The 17,058-nt window shown below is 42.1% G+C and overlaps 1 protein-coding gene across 1 annotated transcript in view; it reads left to right on the forward strand.

Annotated features, from left to right (window-relative positions):
* Positions 1 to 2,533: 2,533 nt before the first annotated feature.
* The window catches only part of RPAP1 (RNA polymerase II associated protein 1), a 35,781-nt gene continuing 21,256 nt past the window's right edge, over positions 2,534 to 17,058 (forward strand). The window contains exons 1-10 of the mRNA XM_058026308.1: positions 2,534 to 2,805; positions 3,691 to 3,839; positions 4,376 to 4,468; positions 5,786 to 5,966; positions 8,021 to 8,197; positions 11,005 to 11,211; positions 14,669 to 14,784; positions 15,200 to 15,298; positions 15,755 to 15,856; positions 16,672 to 16,839. Coding sequence (XP_057882291.1) covers positions 2,616 to 2,805; positions 3,691 to 3,839; positions 4,376 to 4,468; positions 5,786 to 5,966; positions 8,021 to 8,197; positions 11,005 to 11,211; positions 14,669 to 14,784; positions 15,200 to 15,298; positions 15,755 to 15,856; positions 16,672 to 16,839 — 1,482 coding nt within the window. The 5' untranslated portion in view covers positions 2,534 to 2,615. The remainder of the gene's footprint in view (positions 2,806 to 3,690; positions 3,840 to 4,375; positions 4,469 to 5,785; positions 5,967 to 8,020; positions 8,198 to 11,004; positions 11,212 to 14,668; positions 14,785 to 15,199; positions 15,299 to 15,754; positions 15,857 to 16,671; positions 16,840 to 17,058) is intronic.

The raw sequence follows: 17,058 nt of genomic DNA on the forward strand, positions 1-17,058 counted from the left end.
TGTTCTGGTTCCTGTTTATTGCAGAGACTCTCGAGACAAGCTGGGACAGCAGCATTTCTGTTGGCAGGGTGCTGTGTGCACGCACACGGTGTGTGCCCGACAGGGAGGGTCACAGTCACTGAGTCTTCTGTGACCAGCATGAGATGTGGAGCCTCTTTGAGGAGAATTTCTTGCAGCAGTTGACTCTTATGGCTGGAATTTTTCATCTGTGAGGAGTGTCTTTCCACTGTCTGCCTTTTCTGTAGCAACTAAAAGTGCCAAGAAGACTGTTGGCCATTACAGCATTGTGTGCGGAAAGCATTTTTGTGACAGAGCAGAGAATGCATGTCACCATTTTGCAGAGGAGCCAATAATCCTGAGTGAGGCTTTCATTGCCTGCTGATCTCAAGTGGGGAATTTGTGCTTTTCCGCTGCCTGGTGGGCTACCCAGAAGAGACTGAGAGCAGAGACTCTCTGCTTCTCCTTTTAAATTCTTGCCACAACCAACAAGATCTGAAGAGGTTAATTTGAGACACTAATTGTGACAGCAGGATCTTGTATTCCTCTTTTGCCCAAATCTCATAACTTTATCAAAATGATGCAAAACTGTACACTTGAGAATGGGTAAAAAGGCCTTCCCCAAGGTTCACAAATGACAGTAGCAGTCAGAGAGGATTTTTTTTGCTTCAGCATATACATATTTTCTCTTTTGACTGTGTCTGGTGCATAGATGTAACTGTCTCCCTTTGCGTGTTGGGCTCTGCTGCTGAGGAAGAAAAATACACTGTAAGTGCAGACGAACCACCAGAAATTAAAAAGCCTACCAGTGCTGGAGTTTATCAAGTAAGATGATAGTGTACAGAGCAGTCACTATGTAGTGGAGTTCAGAGGTGCTCATAGTCCTTGGACAGCATTTCTGATCTGTTTCCTGTGTTCCTAGGACAGTATGTCGGTGTGTTGCATGTGCTGGCTGGCTGGAGGTCCCATCCCTGGCCAACAGATGGTGTCTGGTGAGCTTTTAAGTAGCCAGTTGCAAGGCTGGAGGTAACCAGGCTGCAGGATGCTGGGGTTAGTGCTGATCCTCAGGAGTTTGTTAGTCTGTTAGTCCTGTGTGCTTTCTCTGAGCTCTGGTGTGTGGGAATGAGGACTCCTGACAGCCAAGGGAGTGTTGCTGATGTGCTGTATTGGCTCCCATGGGACATGGGAAAAGGTGCCCTGAGAAGAAAGCCAAGAGTTTTCCCTGCATTCATTGTCTGCAGGTGCCACGTGTGTTGAAGGAAGGGCTTTGAGGAAGGGGTTCCTGGAAGACCATCCAAGCTCATTAAGAGTGGCTGCTTGGTTGTCTTCTTGTGCTGAGAGTTTTGCCAAGCAACAAAGGCAGTTTGAAGGGGCGCTGTATTTCTTGATCAAGTTTTGATAGGGAGAGACTTGGAGAAGTTTATGTAGAGCTGTGTGTGGAGGAGGCTTCTTGCAGAAAGCTTAGGAGCAGTGTTTACTTCCAACAGTGTGTTTTGTGCCTGTTAAAGCAGGCATGCTCCTCTTTTGGGCTTTGGAGGCTGTGATGACAGGGCAGGGAACACTTGGCTTTGGATGCGTGTTCTGCTCCTTATGGATATCAAAGAGGGTGCAAGCAAGCGATGCCTGGCTGTGGGAGCCCTGTTGTGGCAGCAAGCTCCATAAATAAACAGCAAGTAGGTGTGTGCTTATGCTAGGAATACAATGAAATGTATTTGCAAACAGTTTACTTGCTGCCTGTGAGAAGTGGATTGCTGGTCCCAGGCTCTGGGAATCAGATGTGGGGAGCAAGAGTCACCAAAATTTTCCTGCCTAGTAGATGGGACGTGGAGTAGTTGCCTTCCTGGTGAGTTGTCATGTGCATGGTGTGAAAAAGTCTGTATAAATCTCACTGGTTTTTTTCAACCCCAAATTGGCCTGGGCAGTGAATGAAGATGCTTGGAAATAGCACAGCTTCTGCCAGTAAGGAAAGAGAATGAGAACAGGAGTTCTACATGAGAAAGAAAGACTTCTTTCACTTGGGAGATCTGAGTGAGAAGGAGAGCAAAGAGTCAGGGAGTTCATCGTCCAGCTCTATGTGGAGAATCTCTTGCATCCTGCCAGGGATCTGGAGGAGATGGTATGCTGGAGGGGGATGTTTATGTGATACTATGCCTCTGAGAATCTTGGTTGGCATTGATAATTGAGCAGCTCAAATCTGTTGGATTTGAGTTGCTCAATTATCATCTTGGACAAGATGTTACTCTGACTTTGCGAATCCCAGGCCGTGTTGTTGGCATTCTGGCAGTGATGCACTTTTTGTCTGTCTTTTTACTGGCTGGATGCCATTGTGCTCCTGGCTGGCTGACAGACCTTGTGCAGGCTTGTCAAGTAGCCTTTTGTTCAGCAGTGAAGAGCAGGATTCCCTTAGTGTGGGACTCCTGTTTAAGTGTTTGTGTTCGGGTGATCCTGAAGTAGGGGTTCTGTGGTATGTACAGAAATGTAAGAGTGGGACAAAAATGAGTTTTCCCGTGCTGTCTCCATTCTATCTCCAGGAAATCCGGTTGTTTTACCCATTTTCCATGTTTTGGAGTCCTGTGTGAAAAGCACGTGTGGCTGGGCTGCAAGAGCAGGAAGGCAGGATGCTGTCGAGACCAAAGCCTGGCGAGTCCGAGGCAGACCTGCTGCGCTTTCAGAACCAGTTCCTGGCAGCCAGAGCTTCACCTGCAGTGAAGATTGTGAAGAAAGCAGACAAGAGGAAAGGGAAGGAAGGGAGCACAGATGCTGAGAGACCCCCACTCCAGGACAGCAAAGATGTAGTCATGTTGGATGGTAAATTCGTTTGTTTCTTTGAATTACTAAGATTCTCTGTCTCTCAACCTAGTGTTGCTTTTCCCTTGCCTCTGTGCCCTTCTTTCAGTATTATTTATTCCTTAGCCTTGGAAATTGGCCTGTCCAATGCTGCTAGCATCCAGTAGAACAACCCTTGGTGCCTTAGTCCACATTTATCAGCTGTCTGTGGTACCTTGCCAGCAAGAGGTGTTTTCTGTAATTTGTGCTGTTGAACTCTCACTGCTTATTTTGCCAGCTACCCAGACCCAGTATCTTTGAGATTTACCTCTCCTAGCTGCTCCAGTTTTCAGCCAGCAGATCTGGCTTGTTTTTGTTTTCTCTATCAATAGTAGCTGTAACACTTTTGTCATGTGCTTGATCTCAGAAGCACAAGGTGCTTTTTTAAAAGCAGCAATATAAATCTTGCAGTACTTTGTTCCAGGTAGAGGAAATATGATCTGATTATAGCAGGTGAAAAGGAGTTTGTTCATGATCATACAAATCCCTCACATTTAACAGTTTGCAGCAGAAATATGCTCTTTTATGCCTCAACACAACATGCAAGGACAATACTTGTTTCTATACAGCCTTGCTACTTCCCTTAATACTTGCAGTGAGATCTCAGTACCCTTTCCTGCTTATGGAGCTCTTTGGAAAGACCTAGTGCCAATACATAAATAGAATCTTCAAGCATGTTTCTCTTCACTACACCCTTTAACTTAGAGACAGGGGACTCTTAAGCATCTTATTGCTTCCTTATCCTTATTTCTCACTAGAGGAATAAAAGGTGTATTAGGAGGCTTTGGTCTGGTACCTACTGCACAGTGGTTGTACACAATAACTTGACTGCTTTTTGTTTTCCTTGTTATTGCTTCCCCTCCTCAGGTTTTCCTGACACTCTCCCAGCTCTAACTCCAGCTCCTCCAAAAAAGTCCAAGATCAAAAGTGCTAGTGTCCACTTTGAGGATGAAGATCCAGAGGAAAGATTGGACAGTCATGATCGACACATTACAGCAGTCTTCAGCAAAATTATTGTATGTCTGTCTTTTGTGTGATGATCTGCTGTTTCTTTATTTGAATGCTCTGAACTAAGCAGGGATGAAGGGCTCTGTGGCTGCTTTTTATTTCTACAGTGTAATGAAGCAGCACTGTAGACCAGTGTCCTGGAGCACCTTGAAAGAAAAAAGCTCTTTGGGTGTATTTTTTTCTTGTCAGTTAAATATAGTTTCAGATCTACCTTCCAGCCCTGGCTGCCTACAGGTCACACTGATTGCATGCAGGCATGTGCTGTAGTGTGGATTTGAGTGAGTTTCTGGACTGCTGGGGATGTTCTCTGTGCTTTGCACTGGCCTAGGTTTTCCTTTATCTGATTCTTTGAGTGATGCCTGGAGTTTGGCAGCCCAGTCTTTTGGAAAATAGTCTCACTTTGTCTCTGAATAAGCACAAGGTATTCTGAGCCTGATGACAGTGTGAGCTGCAGAGCTGGGAGATTTTGAGCCTGCTCTCAGTTAAATATACAAACATGTCTGGCTGTTGCAATGGTTTTACAGGGCTTGAATTTTTTCTTCAGGAACGAGACACCAGTGCAGTAGCAGTGACCATGCCAGTGCCCACGGGGGACCCATTCCCAAGGACATTTCACCGCTCCGAGATAAAAAGTGAGGTAAGATTAGGAGCAGATGTTTTATGCTACCTTCGTTAACAATTAAACTTTCTCCCATTAAATCCTAATTGCTTAGTGGAGCTTGGTAGGGCTCAAAATAACCAATTTAGTATGCTGAAGATTATGAGCTAGCTCAATGTATCTGTGGCATTTCCACCTGAGGGAAGGAGAGAGTTCTTCTACCAAGCTGCCAACGAGTAGCTACTCCATAGCCTGCAGTTAAGTAACATTGGAATCTTCTTAGTTTAGCCTTCCTTGACTAACTTTATAAAGGTGGGTCAAATCTGCAGTGCTGTAATAGAATTGATCCTGTTCTGCTTGTTTTTCTCTGAGGAGCAATCTCTGTTGCTTTGTCCACCAGGTTCTTATTGAAATTGCACCTGATTTCTCCTCCATAACATTCGAGTATGGTTGGTCAGGTTATCTTTAGCAGTGCTTTTTGATTTTGACATAATTATTTTCTGAGGCTGTAAAACTGGAAGCCATGGTTGCTATTATCAGGCATTGCTGTAGTAGCAAGGACTGCTAACTGAGTGGGAGTCAGATGCTGGGAGTTGGTATGTGATTGACAGCTGTGGTTGCTTTTGAGGAGGTAGCTTATTCTGAAGGGTGAGAGTAATACTTTTTAAACTACCAGTTTTGCTTATCTGATGTAGAAGCGCTCAAAGCAGCTACCAAATGTTCAGACTGCCTTTTAAGCTTCTTCTCTGGACTGGAGACATGCAAGAGATTTTTTGCTTAGTCTCCTTTGGATTTCCTGTGCATCCCCTGTGCAAGGCTGTTCAGAGGCATGCCCTTCCATTACCTAGGCAAGCAACACAGTAATTTAACCAGGATTATTTTAGCACTACTTGCCCACTTCTTACTGTGTAGATCTCTTCACCCTGCTGCTCACTAATCACCTTATAAGAAGCCTGTTCCAAGCATGTGGTGGGCACAGTGAAGTACAGCCCATTTATACTCAGAAATCCAAGGTATTCAGCTATGCAGAGCTTCTGAACAGCAGGAAAGCTGTAACTATTGTGTTTGGTGACATTTTAGAATGTATTTTCCTTGCTTGAATTCACTTATAATTAATCATCTTCCTTCTCTAGATGCCAAATCATCCATGTCTTTGTCTCTCTGTCATAGCAGTAAACTGTGTGCTAAAAAATATTCACATGTGCACAGAAAGGGACAGGTGACTGCCAGCAACCTCCCTATATCATGTCTCAAAGTCTGATCTGAGGGTGTCTTTAGGATCACATCACCTGTTAATGGCAGGTGTGTAGGGAGACTCTGGATAGAAAAGTGAGTACGTGGCTTCCCCGTTTGCAGGTGCAGCTGGGATCTGGAAAAAAAAGCATCTTTGCACAGAAGATGGCAGCAAAAAGAGCTGCTGAAAAGGCAGCGACGGCTCCCTCTGCTGCCGAGTGCGTGGAAGTACGATCAGCTGCTCCGGATGCCTTGGATCCTGTGGGATCCGTGGGCGAGGCACCTCTCCCCGGCAGCAGGGGTGGTAAGTGGAGAAGGTTCTGCTCATCCAGCTGACCGTATTTACACAGTCTTAGTAACCGTAACGTCAGCGCACCACGTTTTTAAATTAGGGTAGCATTGCTGTCCTCGGTTTAGGAATCTCAAGGTCAGTTGGAATGTCTGTATTGTGGCTATGATTTGAGATGGTCTGAGATCCAAACAAAAAATTCTAAGGAGAAAATTCTGAGATGGTTCTAAAGATTTGGTTCGCTTTCTTCCTGGTTTTCTTTTTACTTCACACAGGGAGCTAGATTTATTTTTCAAGGTTCTTGTCCTCCTTTCCCTTTCTGTTTGTTATATGTAAAGTTTTTCTTGTTTCATCACTGATTTCCACAATTTTGGGAAGAGAGTGGTTCTGTGTTGAAAGCGTTTGAGACCACTGTGATGTGGGTTCTCACTCCTACTGAAAGGTTTGAAAGCTCAGTTTTCTGTCACCAGATCTGCTGCCATGAGACTGTGGCTTTGCTCCATAAGGAGTGCTGTGAAGCAGTGCTGATGAGTCACTGCCACCTCCAGCAGTTACTTGTCTGACAGCAACGTGACAGGGAAAGATGAAGTCAGTTCAACTGTTACCAGCATCTCCAGGCTTTTTTTTTATTTGTGTTGTCTGGGGCAGTCCAGTTTGCTTAGGAGCACCCTGTGTCTGGGTTTTACCCTGACATGCTCTTTTTCACATTGAAATAGAGGCAAGATGTCATTTGAAGATTATCACCATTAGGCTAAGGTTTGTGTCAGCCCTGCCCCCTGTTAGAGAATTGATAAGAGAACTGCCAGATGTGCTGTGTGTGCACAAACCCACCATCCAGGTCACTAAACTGTGCTTAGTGTATGTCCTGTTATAATTGGACATGTATAATTCTGTCTGAGAAAGCTGAAGGGGAAATAGAGCAGCTGTATAGCTGTCATCCTCTTGAACATGAGCCCTTTTAAACTGTAATAACATGACAGAGAGACTAAAAAATCCCTTTGCCTCTTCAGCCAGACTGTTGTGGCAGGATCACTAGAAGCGAGAGAAGAGGGGGAGCTTAATTTCTTGTAGTAACAACGTATTTGTTTGTTGTAATACTTAGTTTAGTTGCTGGTGGTGGGAGGTATGCTGAAGCTTTTGCCAGGTCACCCTGTCTTATCTCTTTCTGCTCTATATGCACAACAACCGTGCAATGACATCAAATCTTCCTGGTGTTATGTTGAGAGTCATTGCTGCTGTTTGAACAGGGATTTGATGCTTTCAGGCCTGGCTGGTTATGGGCATAGGGATGGTCCAAGTCAATATATGGAGCATATGAACAAAACATAAGCAAAAAAGTTGCAAAGTCAGATCCTTGTATAGTGGGTTACAGAAGAGCTGGAGGGTCTCACATTGACCAAAGGAGCATGTTACCTGGTGCGATGGTTAAATGAAATGAACATTTAAAATGGATTTAGATCAGATGATAAAGGAGACTCAATTTTGTTCAGAGTAGGAGGAATGTCCCTTGCTATAACTTCTAATATGTTTAACCCTTGAAGGTGACAATAGGACATTGTTAGAAGCAAACATGCCTGTGTTGAGAATTGATCCTTTATCATCTGGAAGCTGGTTTACCTCATCTAATTCTCTGTCTTACTCAGCAACTATTTACTAGGTCATGGTTCAGCTGACATACGAATGTGGGTTCAGGCATCCCTGGGCAGAGAAATAATCTAGTATTCACTAGGTTGGAAGAATGCTCTGATGCATCAGTTGTGAATTATACTGCAGTTTACCTTTTTATGCTGTTGCTTTGCATTAAAGAAGCATAATTTCTTTCCCCTACCATCTTCCTCAAACTCCCAAAGAAACAAGCTGGAAATTATGTCAACATGTTTGTTGTAACATGGAATGAAAGCACAAATGGTTTACTTGTGTTTGAAGTTAAGCTAAACTTCTTTATTTCTGTTCTAACTTTACTACCAAGGTAAGGAAAAAATTATGCAAGCCTGTTAATGACAGAGTTGAGATTTATTCATGATGCTGTAGACACAGATCACTAACTGCTTTCTCTGCTCTTCTTATAGATAAAGATGATGACTTTTTGACCTCTCAGCGTCCTTGTCTCATAACGGGAGAGGGTCTTGGAAGCCAAAGGAGTGAGCAGGAAGCTCAAGCTATTCACAAAGAGAACTTGGAGAAGCTGCAGTCCATGTCTGAGGAAGAGATCCTGCAGGAGCAGGCGAGGCTTCTGGCTCAGCTGGGTATGTGAGGGTCAGCTCTACAGTTGAGGCAACTTATTGAATGTGTAGGTGTCCCAAAGTCTTAGCAAATTCACAGGTCAAGGATGGGAACTTGGAATTCCTGCTCATTCCATATGTGGATAATCTTGCTTCCATGTCATATCAATAGCTTATGAGTAAGAACTAAGTGTGAAGAAATTAAATAGTGTTTATTTTTCAGTGAAGGTTGGTTTGGCTTAAGTCTTTCTTGTCACCCCTCTGCTGTGGGTTAAGATGATCCGTGAACTTTATTGACTTGCACTCCAAATACATGATTGCACATAAATGTTTAAGGTCCTAAACTGTAATTTTTTGAAGCTGATAAGAAGCAGTGTCATAGCAATGTTGAGGTGAGAAAGAATCCTTGGTCTTCCCCTCCAAAATACCTAAAACTTGGGCCAGAACTGTCAGTACCCGGATAGGGAGAACATATGGGCATGTGGGAGATTTCAGTTCAAACCGATACTTGTAGAGCAGAAAAACTTGAAATTAGCCTTGACTTTTAGAAAAAATGTTTTAATTTTCACACTGTTGGGTACAGGCATATTCTAGCAGGGGTCTGGTCTCTGGTTTGGAGCCCTGTCCGCAGTGGTGCTCTGAGAATGCCTGTCACTAGCAGCTGATGACAAGGTAGAGGAGAACACTGAATGTGGTGTGTTTGATAAGACTTCATATGATCTGGGCCACTGCAACACTTGCTGGTGTTAGTTTGATGAATTTATATGCTCAGGAAGAGCAGATGTACAGATGTAGGTGGCAGACAAGGATTTTTTAAATTCTCATGATTTCAGGTCCTCTAGCATCAAATTTAGATATGAGTGGCATTTTACATGCATAAGTCTCTTGTGGGTTCAGCTTAAAGATCATATTAATTATCTTGACTTCATTGCAAGCAACATGGGTATAACTGGAAAGGTGGCAGAGGAACTACACAAAATAATTGCAGCCAGATTGTTTGGGTCCATCCTTCATTCAGAGACCCAAGTATGTTATTTGGCTTCACTGCTTATAACTATGGCACGTGTATGAAAAATACCCTGATTACATACTTGCTTCTTGTGAGTGATTTGTGATTTTTTGCTCCTTATCCCCACCACTCTGTCCTTTGGGATATTAGTGAAGTGAATACTTAAAGAGTTGAAAAAGGATGGGATGTATTGTAAGTATTTTTCAACAAGATTTTCTGAAGCAATGTATTTTTATATGCCTTGTAGATTACAAGGGTAGATACTTTAGTCTTTTGAGGCCTTAAAGAAACTGGGGGTAATTTTGGAATTCCCAGAATATCTGTGGGTAGAGAATTATACCTGATGAAGCACTCCTAAACTAAATTGCTGACTTACAGATGGATTTAGGAGCTGGACAGGCACAGAGCTGTGAATTAAGGAGACTTTCTCCAAATTTGGGAATGTGAATGATTTGTGCATGTTAAATGCTGTCCAGTCCCTGAATTAACTTCTTGGTTATGAAGCAGAGGATACTCCGTGGTGTGAAGTATGAGAATGGGTACATAGTTCTGTGCTGGGCAGTGTCTTATTGTTGGTACTGTGCTGGTTTTGTTGGTGGAGACTCTGGACAGAAGTAGGCTTAGTTTCTGATATACTGTGCACAGATTGACATCAGTGACTTTTTTGTCACTGAGTGAAATGATGAAATAATGAGTGCAGTCTTTCCTTGCTCTGTACAGTGAAGTGCAAGAAAGTGAGAGCTCTTGCCTGCATTCAGAAAAAATAGGAATACTTCATGAGACTGGGCTGAATGCCTGTCCTTCACCAAGGACAGTTTAAACTGCATCATTGAGGAGAATGTGCAGCAATCATGAGTGTGGGATAGATGTTTCAGAGACATGGGAGTCATTTTTCAGGTGACTTATCTCAGGTACAGAGCATTTCTCAACTGCTTGTCCTTTGTCCTCCAAAGAATAAATAACCACTGTAGGTCTTATGTTCTACTTTATATATCTCTGACACTGCTTACTGGAGTATTTCTGTACCTCACTGAGGCACAATGCACAATCTCTCACTGTTCACCTCTGGCATAAGCATCCCAACACCATCTTTTGGAGAGGAGTGTTCAGAGACAGTGCACTCCATCCAAAATGATGTGGGATATCTGTAGCAGATCTGAAAGTAAAATGATGATCTTGGAGCTATATGAACATAATCTGTCCTTCAAAACACATCTACCTCCCAAATGTTTCTCTTCAAAGCATGAAGAGAATGGCTGTGTCATTTTTCTGGGTGTTGTCAGACCATAATTGGAATGGAGAGTCAGTTCAGGACAGTCAAAGATCACTTTGTAACACAATATCTGAGCTAGAACTTGCAGTTCTACTGCAATTCAATAAAAATTAGCTAATTCTTTTTATGGGGTCTGTCGTGTGTATTCTTCTTGTGTTCAGATTGATGCCACTGGCAGGGACCACAGACCAGAATTCTCTCCACAGTTTATAGTCATGCTTAGATGTCCCATTTGAGTGGCAGTGAGGGGAAAAGAAGCAGTTATCTTTATTTGTAAGTTGGGAAAATAGAATTTCTGTGGTTGCTTTACCCTGAAAGACATTTATCAGTTCTTTCTCTGGTGTCTCCTCACCAGACAGTTACACCCACCTTATGTGTCTAAGGGGTCATGAAGCAGTGGAAGGCCTTAGTTTGAAGAGAAGTGACAGCTGGTAAGAGAAAGAGGACATGTAGAAAAGACTGAAACATAAATAGCAGAAGCTATAGGCATGTGAAGTATTTTGAGACTTTCTGTCACATCTCTGTCTGTCTCTTTGTCAATACTTGCAGATCCCAGTTTAGTTGCTTTCTTGAAATCACAACGTGGTAACAATGAAGGCCAGAAAAAGGAATTAAAAATGGAACTGAACAGACCGGAGGAGTTTGTGGAATCTCTGCATGTGGCTCAGCATGGTGTAAGATCATCTCTTTCCATGCAGGAGTCAGGTCTGGAAGAACATGTAAGGAAGGAAGAAAATATGAAGGTAGAAATCATGGGTAAGAAACAAAGTACATATTGTGAATTTTCTGAGCAGAAATACAAGATTTGTGTGGTGTTTACATCAATCTACTTTGTAGTGATCCAAATCTGAATTTTATCATTATATTTAAAAAATATGTATTTTGGGTTCAAAAAAGACGTCTCTAGATGGGCTCCAGAAATTAGAAAGGTGGTACATTATGTAATGGAAGTGGCCTGTTCATTGGGAGATCTTGTTTTCTGAAATTTGTTCTAAGACCTCTCAAGGGAAAATGTGTGTTAAACTAGGCATCATTGCTCTTCTGTTCAGTCATGTGAACAAGGAAACAGAAGAGTGTAGTAGTGAGATTCAGCTGGTGCCTGAATAATTTCTTTTAACTGGTACTGGTTAGAGACAAGAGTGTGTTGGGTAGGTAAGGGTTAACAGTTTGTTCACAGGATAGCACAGAGATGACAATCACTCTCACTTCAGGGAAACTGCTCATATAGAGCATGTATTTCTTAGTGTAACATTGCTCCTGATAGCCCCACTCTGTGTCTTGTATCTCAGAAACCACCCAGTGATTTTCACAGAACAGGGTTCTTTTCTTTGTGCTTTGGATGTAGAATGTCCTGCTTTTCATGGAGTGCTACTGAACTATTGCCTCTTATGACAGAACCTTTTAATGCTCAGTATGTGCCTGTGTGAGGAGAAAGCTGCTTTATCTCCAGTAGCTAGAGCAACCCCGTGTATTCTCATGGCACAGAAAGGACTAGCTTTCCATTTAGGCTTCTGCTCTTACTGTTGCTTTCCTCACTGCATTTTTTCTTTAGCAATTTCGTTTTCTCTGTTGGGATTTTTAAGCTTCCATTGTCATTCCCCCCCCCACTTTTGTTCCTAACATACTTGTCCCGCAATTTCATGTCAATTTTTGCTTTCCTCCATCTCTTGATCCTCTCTTCCTATGCGTCCTTTGTGTTCCAGTGTAACCTGCAGAGTGATTAAAGAAGTCTCTGAATCACTTTGGAATTTCAGCTTGATGTTTGCAAGAGATAACAAGTACCATTTTCCTGCTGAGAGGGATGAGTCTGTCAGTGTGTGTGTGTGTGTACATGTGCACAATAAGTAAAGCTCAGCCTCTTTTTGAGGAAGACACTTCACTGAACAGTCCTTTTACAGTTTCTCCCCAAGTTTTACTTTTCCACAAATCCATCTTTAATTAAGAGACTATTTTTAGTTCTTTTTAGTCCCAGAACAACTGAGTGCATAAATAGCACCAGGTCAAGTGACATCTTTTCATCTCCTGAGAGCAATAGAAGCATGTTGTTCAGCCTGTAATGGTAATAATAGTAATGCTCTTGGGGATAGCTGAGTGTCTAAAACATTGTGTGCTGACATCTTTTGCCTCCTATAGAAGACAGCACAGAAAAAAAATAGGAGTTTTTCCAGGATATTTGGAAGAGCAAAGGGTGAGCTGAAACACAGTTAAAAAAAGGGAAGCCTTTTCAGTACCTTAGTTTATGCCTGCAGCCCATTTTGTCCATTAGGAGATGTAAAAATTAATTTGACATTAGCACTTATTGTTGGAATTTCAGCATCTGTTTATACTCAGAAGTAAATGCAGAATATGAATAGCCCAGCAGAAATGGCCACGCTGAATTTCTGGTGATGACACAAAGCAATAAGATTGCTGAAAAGTCACACGTGCCTCTAGTGACATAAAAGGCTACTGTTTATTAGAGGCAAAATAGGGAAACTTTATCCAGCAACTTGTAACCTTATCAAATGGAAAAGTAAATTCTGTCACTGAGAGAAAACAGGAAGCAAAGCAAAAAGAGGAGTGGTTGAGTGGTAGCCTTTAATGTAACCCAAGTCTGAGAAAGTTCAGTGCAAATGTTGCAGTCACACTGCCAGCTTGTGCTTCTGTAAAGGGATTTCTCAGTAACAGTCTGCTGATGCCTTGAAATACATATCCATCTTTTCTTGTTGACAAGATCATTGTACTAAGGGCTTCTAGTAACAAGCATAATCTTATTCATAAAATGATTAGCTCAACCCTGTCAATTTAGTGATTAATAGAGAAAACATTTTGTTAAATTACAAATGTCGATATATTTTGTTTTTTTCTGCTGATTCTATTTCCTCTCATGTTGCATCTACCACCCACAAACATTCCACTTTGGTACATTTCAGATGCTTTTTCCTTCACTTCAATTAAAATGCATGCTGAGCCTTTGGCTGAAATTCTGCAGAACAGCTTTCTGGCTGAGCAAGATAACTCTGTGCTTGGTTCCTTGCCTGATTCAATACCACATTGATCATAAAGATGAAGCTTCATTCTGGAGAGGATGAGTGCCCTTCTTGAAAGTTTATCTGCTAATTGGAAGAAAGTAAAAGGTTAAGTTTCAGGACAATTATCAGCAGGAAAAGATCTGATGAAAGAAGAGCATCTCTGTGGGACTCATTGTTCCTTGCAAGAGAAGACCGGAGTGCTAGGATTAATAGCTGCAATGCAGATGAGTTCTGGGCTGCTCCAGCAGGAGTGATGCTAATGCTTTCCATGCCCTTAGGGGCTGCCTGTTACTGTCCTTACACATGCTTTCTTTTGAGACAACAAAAACATCTTAGCTCATCTCTTCTTATTTTGATTTGGGGTAGTATCCCAGTAGCAAAGCCTTACCTTTCCTGGTTAAATGTCTCTGGTCTCTTCACTTGTGAGATTCTTCCACATGGTGATGTGTCTCTTTCCTAGGGCAGCTGTTGTGATGTCAGGCACCAACGAATGTCTTGTTTCTCAAATTCTTGTAGTCAAAGCTCTTTATAAAGCTAAATTAGTAATTTCTTCCTTTAGTATTTGCACCTTTGAAATTCTTGTTCAACTGTCCAGTTTCCCCACTGAGCTGTCTGTGGAAAGCTGTGCAAATTTTCAGCTGTTTTGATCTTTTCTTCCCAAGCTGATCTCTTCAAGCCTTTAGAGAGGGATACTGAATAGCAGCATCACAAATGCAACCAAAGCACAAATATTGAGCTGCCTTCAGTGTATCTAGGCTACAATCTTGCTGGGTTCCTATAATTTGCTGGGACTCTGCTTTAATACTTTTCAATTTCATGTCCCCCCTAACACTCTTCCTTGAGTGATACTAGTTTCCTTTCTCAAAAGTATGGCTGATAGTATTTTTTCTGCACTGGTTCTGATAATTTTGCCTTACTTGTGTCCTGACTTCTGTTCAACTTCTCCTAAATTAGCATTGTCTGAATTTCATTACTGTGCTGTTTGCTTCCTCTTCTTGCTCTCATGAAAGATGAAAATAGCTTTAAACCTTTGATGTTTATGCATTAAACAACAGTCAGTTTGAAAATGGTTTTCTTTTTATTTTACATAATCTTATATTTGATACAGTCTTTAAGCTGAGTAGCTTGGCAAAGAAGGAATAGTATTTCCTTCATCACTGCCTTGGAAGGTAAGACTGACATTTTTTTCTTCCCACACAAAGATGATGATCTGCCTGTGAAGCCCAGGAAGGAGTGGATTCACATGGACAATGTAGAGTTTGAGAAGCTGGAATGGATGAAAGATTTGCCCTCACCTCGGCAGAAGAAAACCAAAAAGGTTTGGAAGCAGAAACTGATACTTTGCATGTCTGTGTCTGGATCATGCTTTTCAGCAGTAACAGTTTTGAAGGCTTCAAAAACGAGTCCTCTGGCTGCTCAGTCTGTGGACTTCCATCAGGTTGAAAGATTCCCCATTTTCTTTCACCGAATGGGATGATACAGGATCAGTTCAGTCTGTAGCAACCCAGGAGAGCTAGGAAGTGAGAGTCTAGCCATTGTAATCTTGGATGAAACAGGTGTAAAACTGAGAAAAAAGGAAAGATAGGGGTGTATTTTTAAAAAAGAATTTGTGGCCTGAGGAGTTTTTGAACTGTTATCTTCTGGCAGGTGATGTAAAAAGTGTTATTTTAAGAGATGAATTGAGTGGACAGCAATAGAAATAATAGTTTTCTCCCTCCACCCTTTTGCCATAGGGAATGCAAGCTCGATTCAGTTTAAAGGGAGAATTGATTCCTGTGGATGCTGATTTGCCAACACATCTAGGCTTGCACCACCATGGAGAAGAGGCAGAGGTAGGTGGGTGTAATATCATAGAAAAGGTACTAATTTCTGTTTTCTGTGTTAGATCTTGTAGATTCCTTTTGTATCAAGTTTTTTAGTGATAAAAGACCCTTCCAAAAGTGCAGTAATTTTTCTTTAGAAATAAACTCCTGAAGACAAGTCGTGTCTACATGCATGAACTGCATTATTTCCAGAAGACTGTTGATGCTTTTTCTTTTAATGCTATTAAAGTTCTGTGGTGTTGGAAAAAGGTGCACATACTTCCTTTGCTTAAGAAGTTCAATTTTCTCCTGTGACATCTAAGATTAGAATCTCTTCTGCAATTGCCACAAAGTGGCAAACAACATTGGCTTGCAATTTATCTTCCCTTATGCAGTGTGTTACAGGTAATCTTATTTTAAGGGGCCTGTGTTTAGCTGTAGCTGAGGGTGTTTTTTGGTTTCTTTTTGTTTCCCCCTGCCATTTAGAGAGCTGGTTATTCTCTGCAAGAGCTCTTTCATCTGTCTCGCAGCCAAGTTACACAACAGAGGACGCTGGCTCTGCAGGTCTTAGGTCGTATTGTTCAAAGGGTAAGTCACTTCAAGGAATTTCTCCCCATAACTCAAGTTTCTGGTGGATCAGGGCCCAGATTCTCTGGTACTAGTTGTTTGTTTTCTGCAGTTCTGCTGTTCAGTGAAGATGAGCAAAGTCACCAACAGGGCATTCTGTTCCACTGAGGATCCTTACTGTTAGAAAAGCTAAGTGTTGGGATGTAACAAACTGAGATGCAGGTTTCTCTGGATAATTCCAGACTATTGTTCTCCCAACATGTTGTTTCAGGTGCTGTTCAGCAGCAGTGATGTAATTTCAGTTCTCTTGTTAATTTGGATGCACATTGGTTTTTTTAAATGTTATTTTTGTGACAAGCCTATTCTTGGCATTGACCCTTTCACTCCTGTTGTCTGAGCCAACTTCATGATGTGCATTTTCTGTAGGAGGTGAGAAAGAGCCAAGCCTACTCATAGAGCAATGTGCCAAGGGGAAAAAGCAAAATGAATACTTCTGTGCACATTTCTACCTAACTTTTGGGGGAAGTGCTAACATTCCCTCTAATGGCACTGGAATAGAGAAGAAGGAATTTGGTGATTTTGAGAAGGGTGATGGAGTCAAAAGATGAGTGCAGACTTTAGAAAGAAGGGTTTCTTGCACTAAGGAACTGCAATTGTGTTCTTCTGTAGAATGAATGGAGGATAAACTATAGGAAGAATAACCTTCACACAGTTCAGCAGCTTTACAGTAGAAGTGGAAAGAGGCAAAGATGTAAAATGTTGAGATGTGACAGCCCAGAGATGTATCCAGCTGAGATGACACAGCCTTAACCCTGGCTCTGTCTGGCACTTTCCAGGCCAGGGCTGGAGAGTTTGCTTCCTCGTTGAAGGGCAGCGTTCTGCGTCTGCTGCTTGATGCTGGCTTTCTCTTCTTGCTGCGCTTCTCGCTGGATGACGCGGTGGAAAATGTCATGGCAGCATCTGTTGGTGCTCTCCGGGCTCTGCTGGTGTCACTTGATGATGAGGTAAGATCATCACTCAGAGCCTACATTTGATTTAGGCTGAGCTGTTCACAGGGATCAGAATGAGAAGACACATTGTAAGTAGCTTGAACAAAGGTTTACTGGACATGTTAGCTTAATGGTGAGTAGAATTTGTCATTGCTGTCCTTTGAGACAGATGATGGAGTGTGTTATCCCAGTTTGAAGAGTTCAGGTATCTTTTTTTCTCACTGTTTGAATTAC

Source organism: Melospiza georgiana, chromosome 6 (genome assembly GCF_028018845.1).
Source record: "Melospiza georgiana isolate bMelGeo1 chromosome 6, bMelGeo1.pri, whole genome shotgun sequence".
Taxonomy (NCBI): domain Eukaryota; kingdom Metazoa; phylum Chordata; class Aves; order Passeriformes; family Passerellidae; genus Melospiza; species Melospiza georgiana.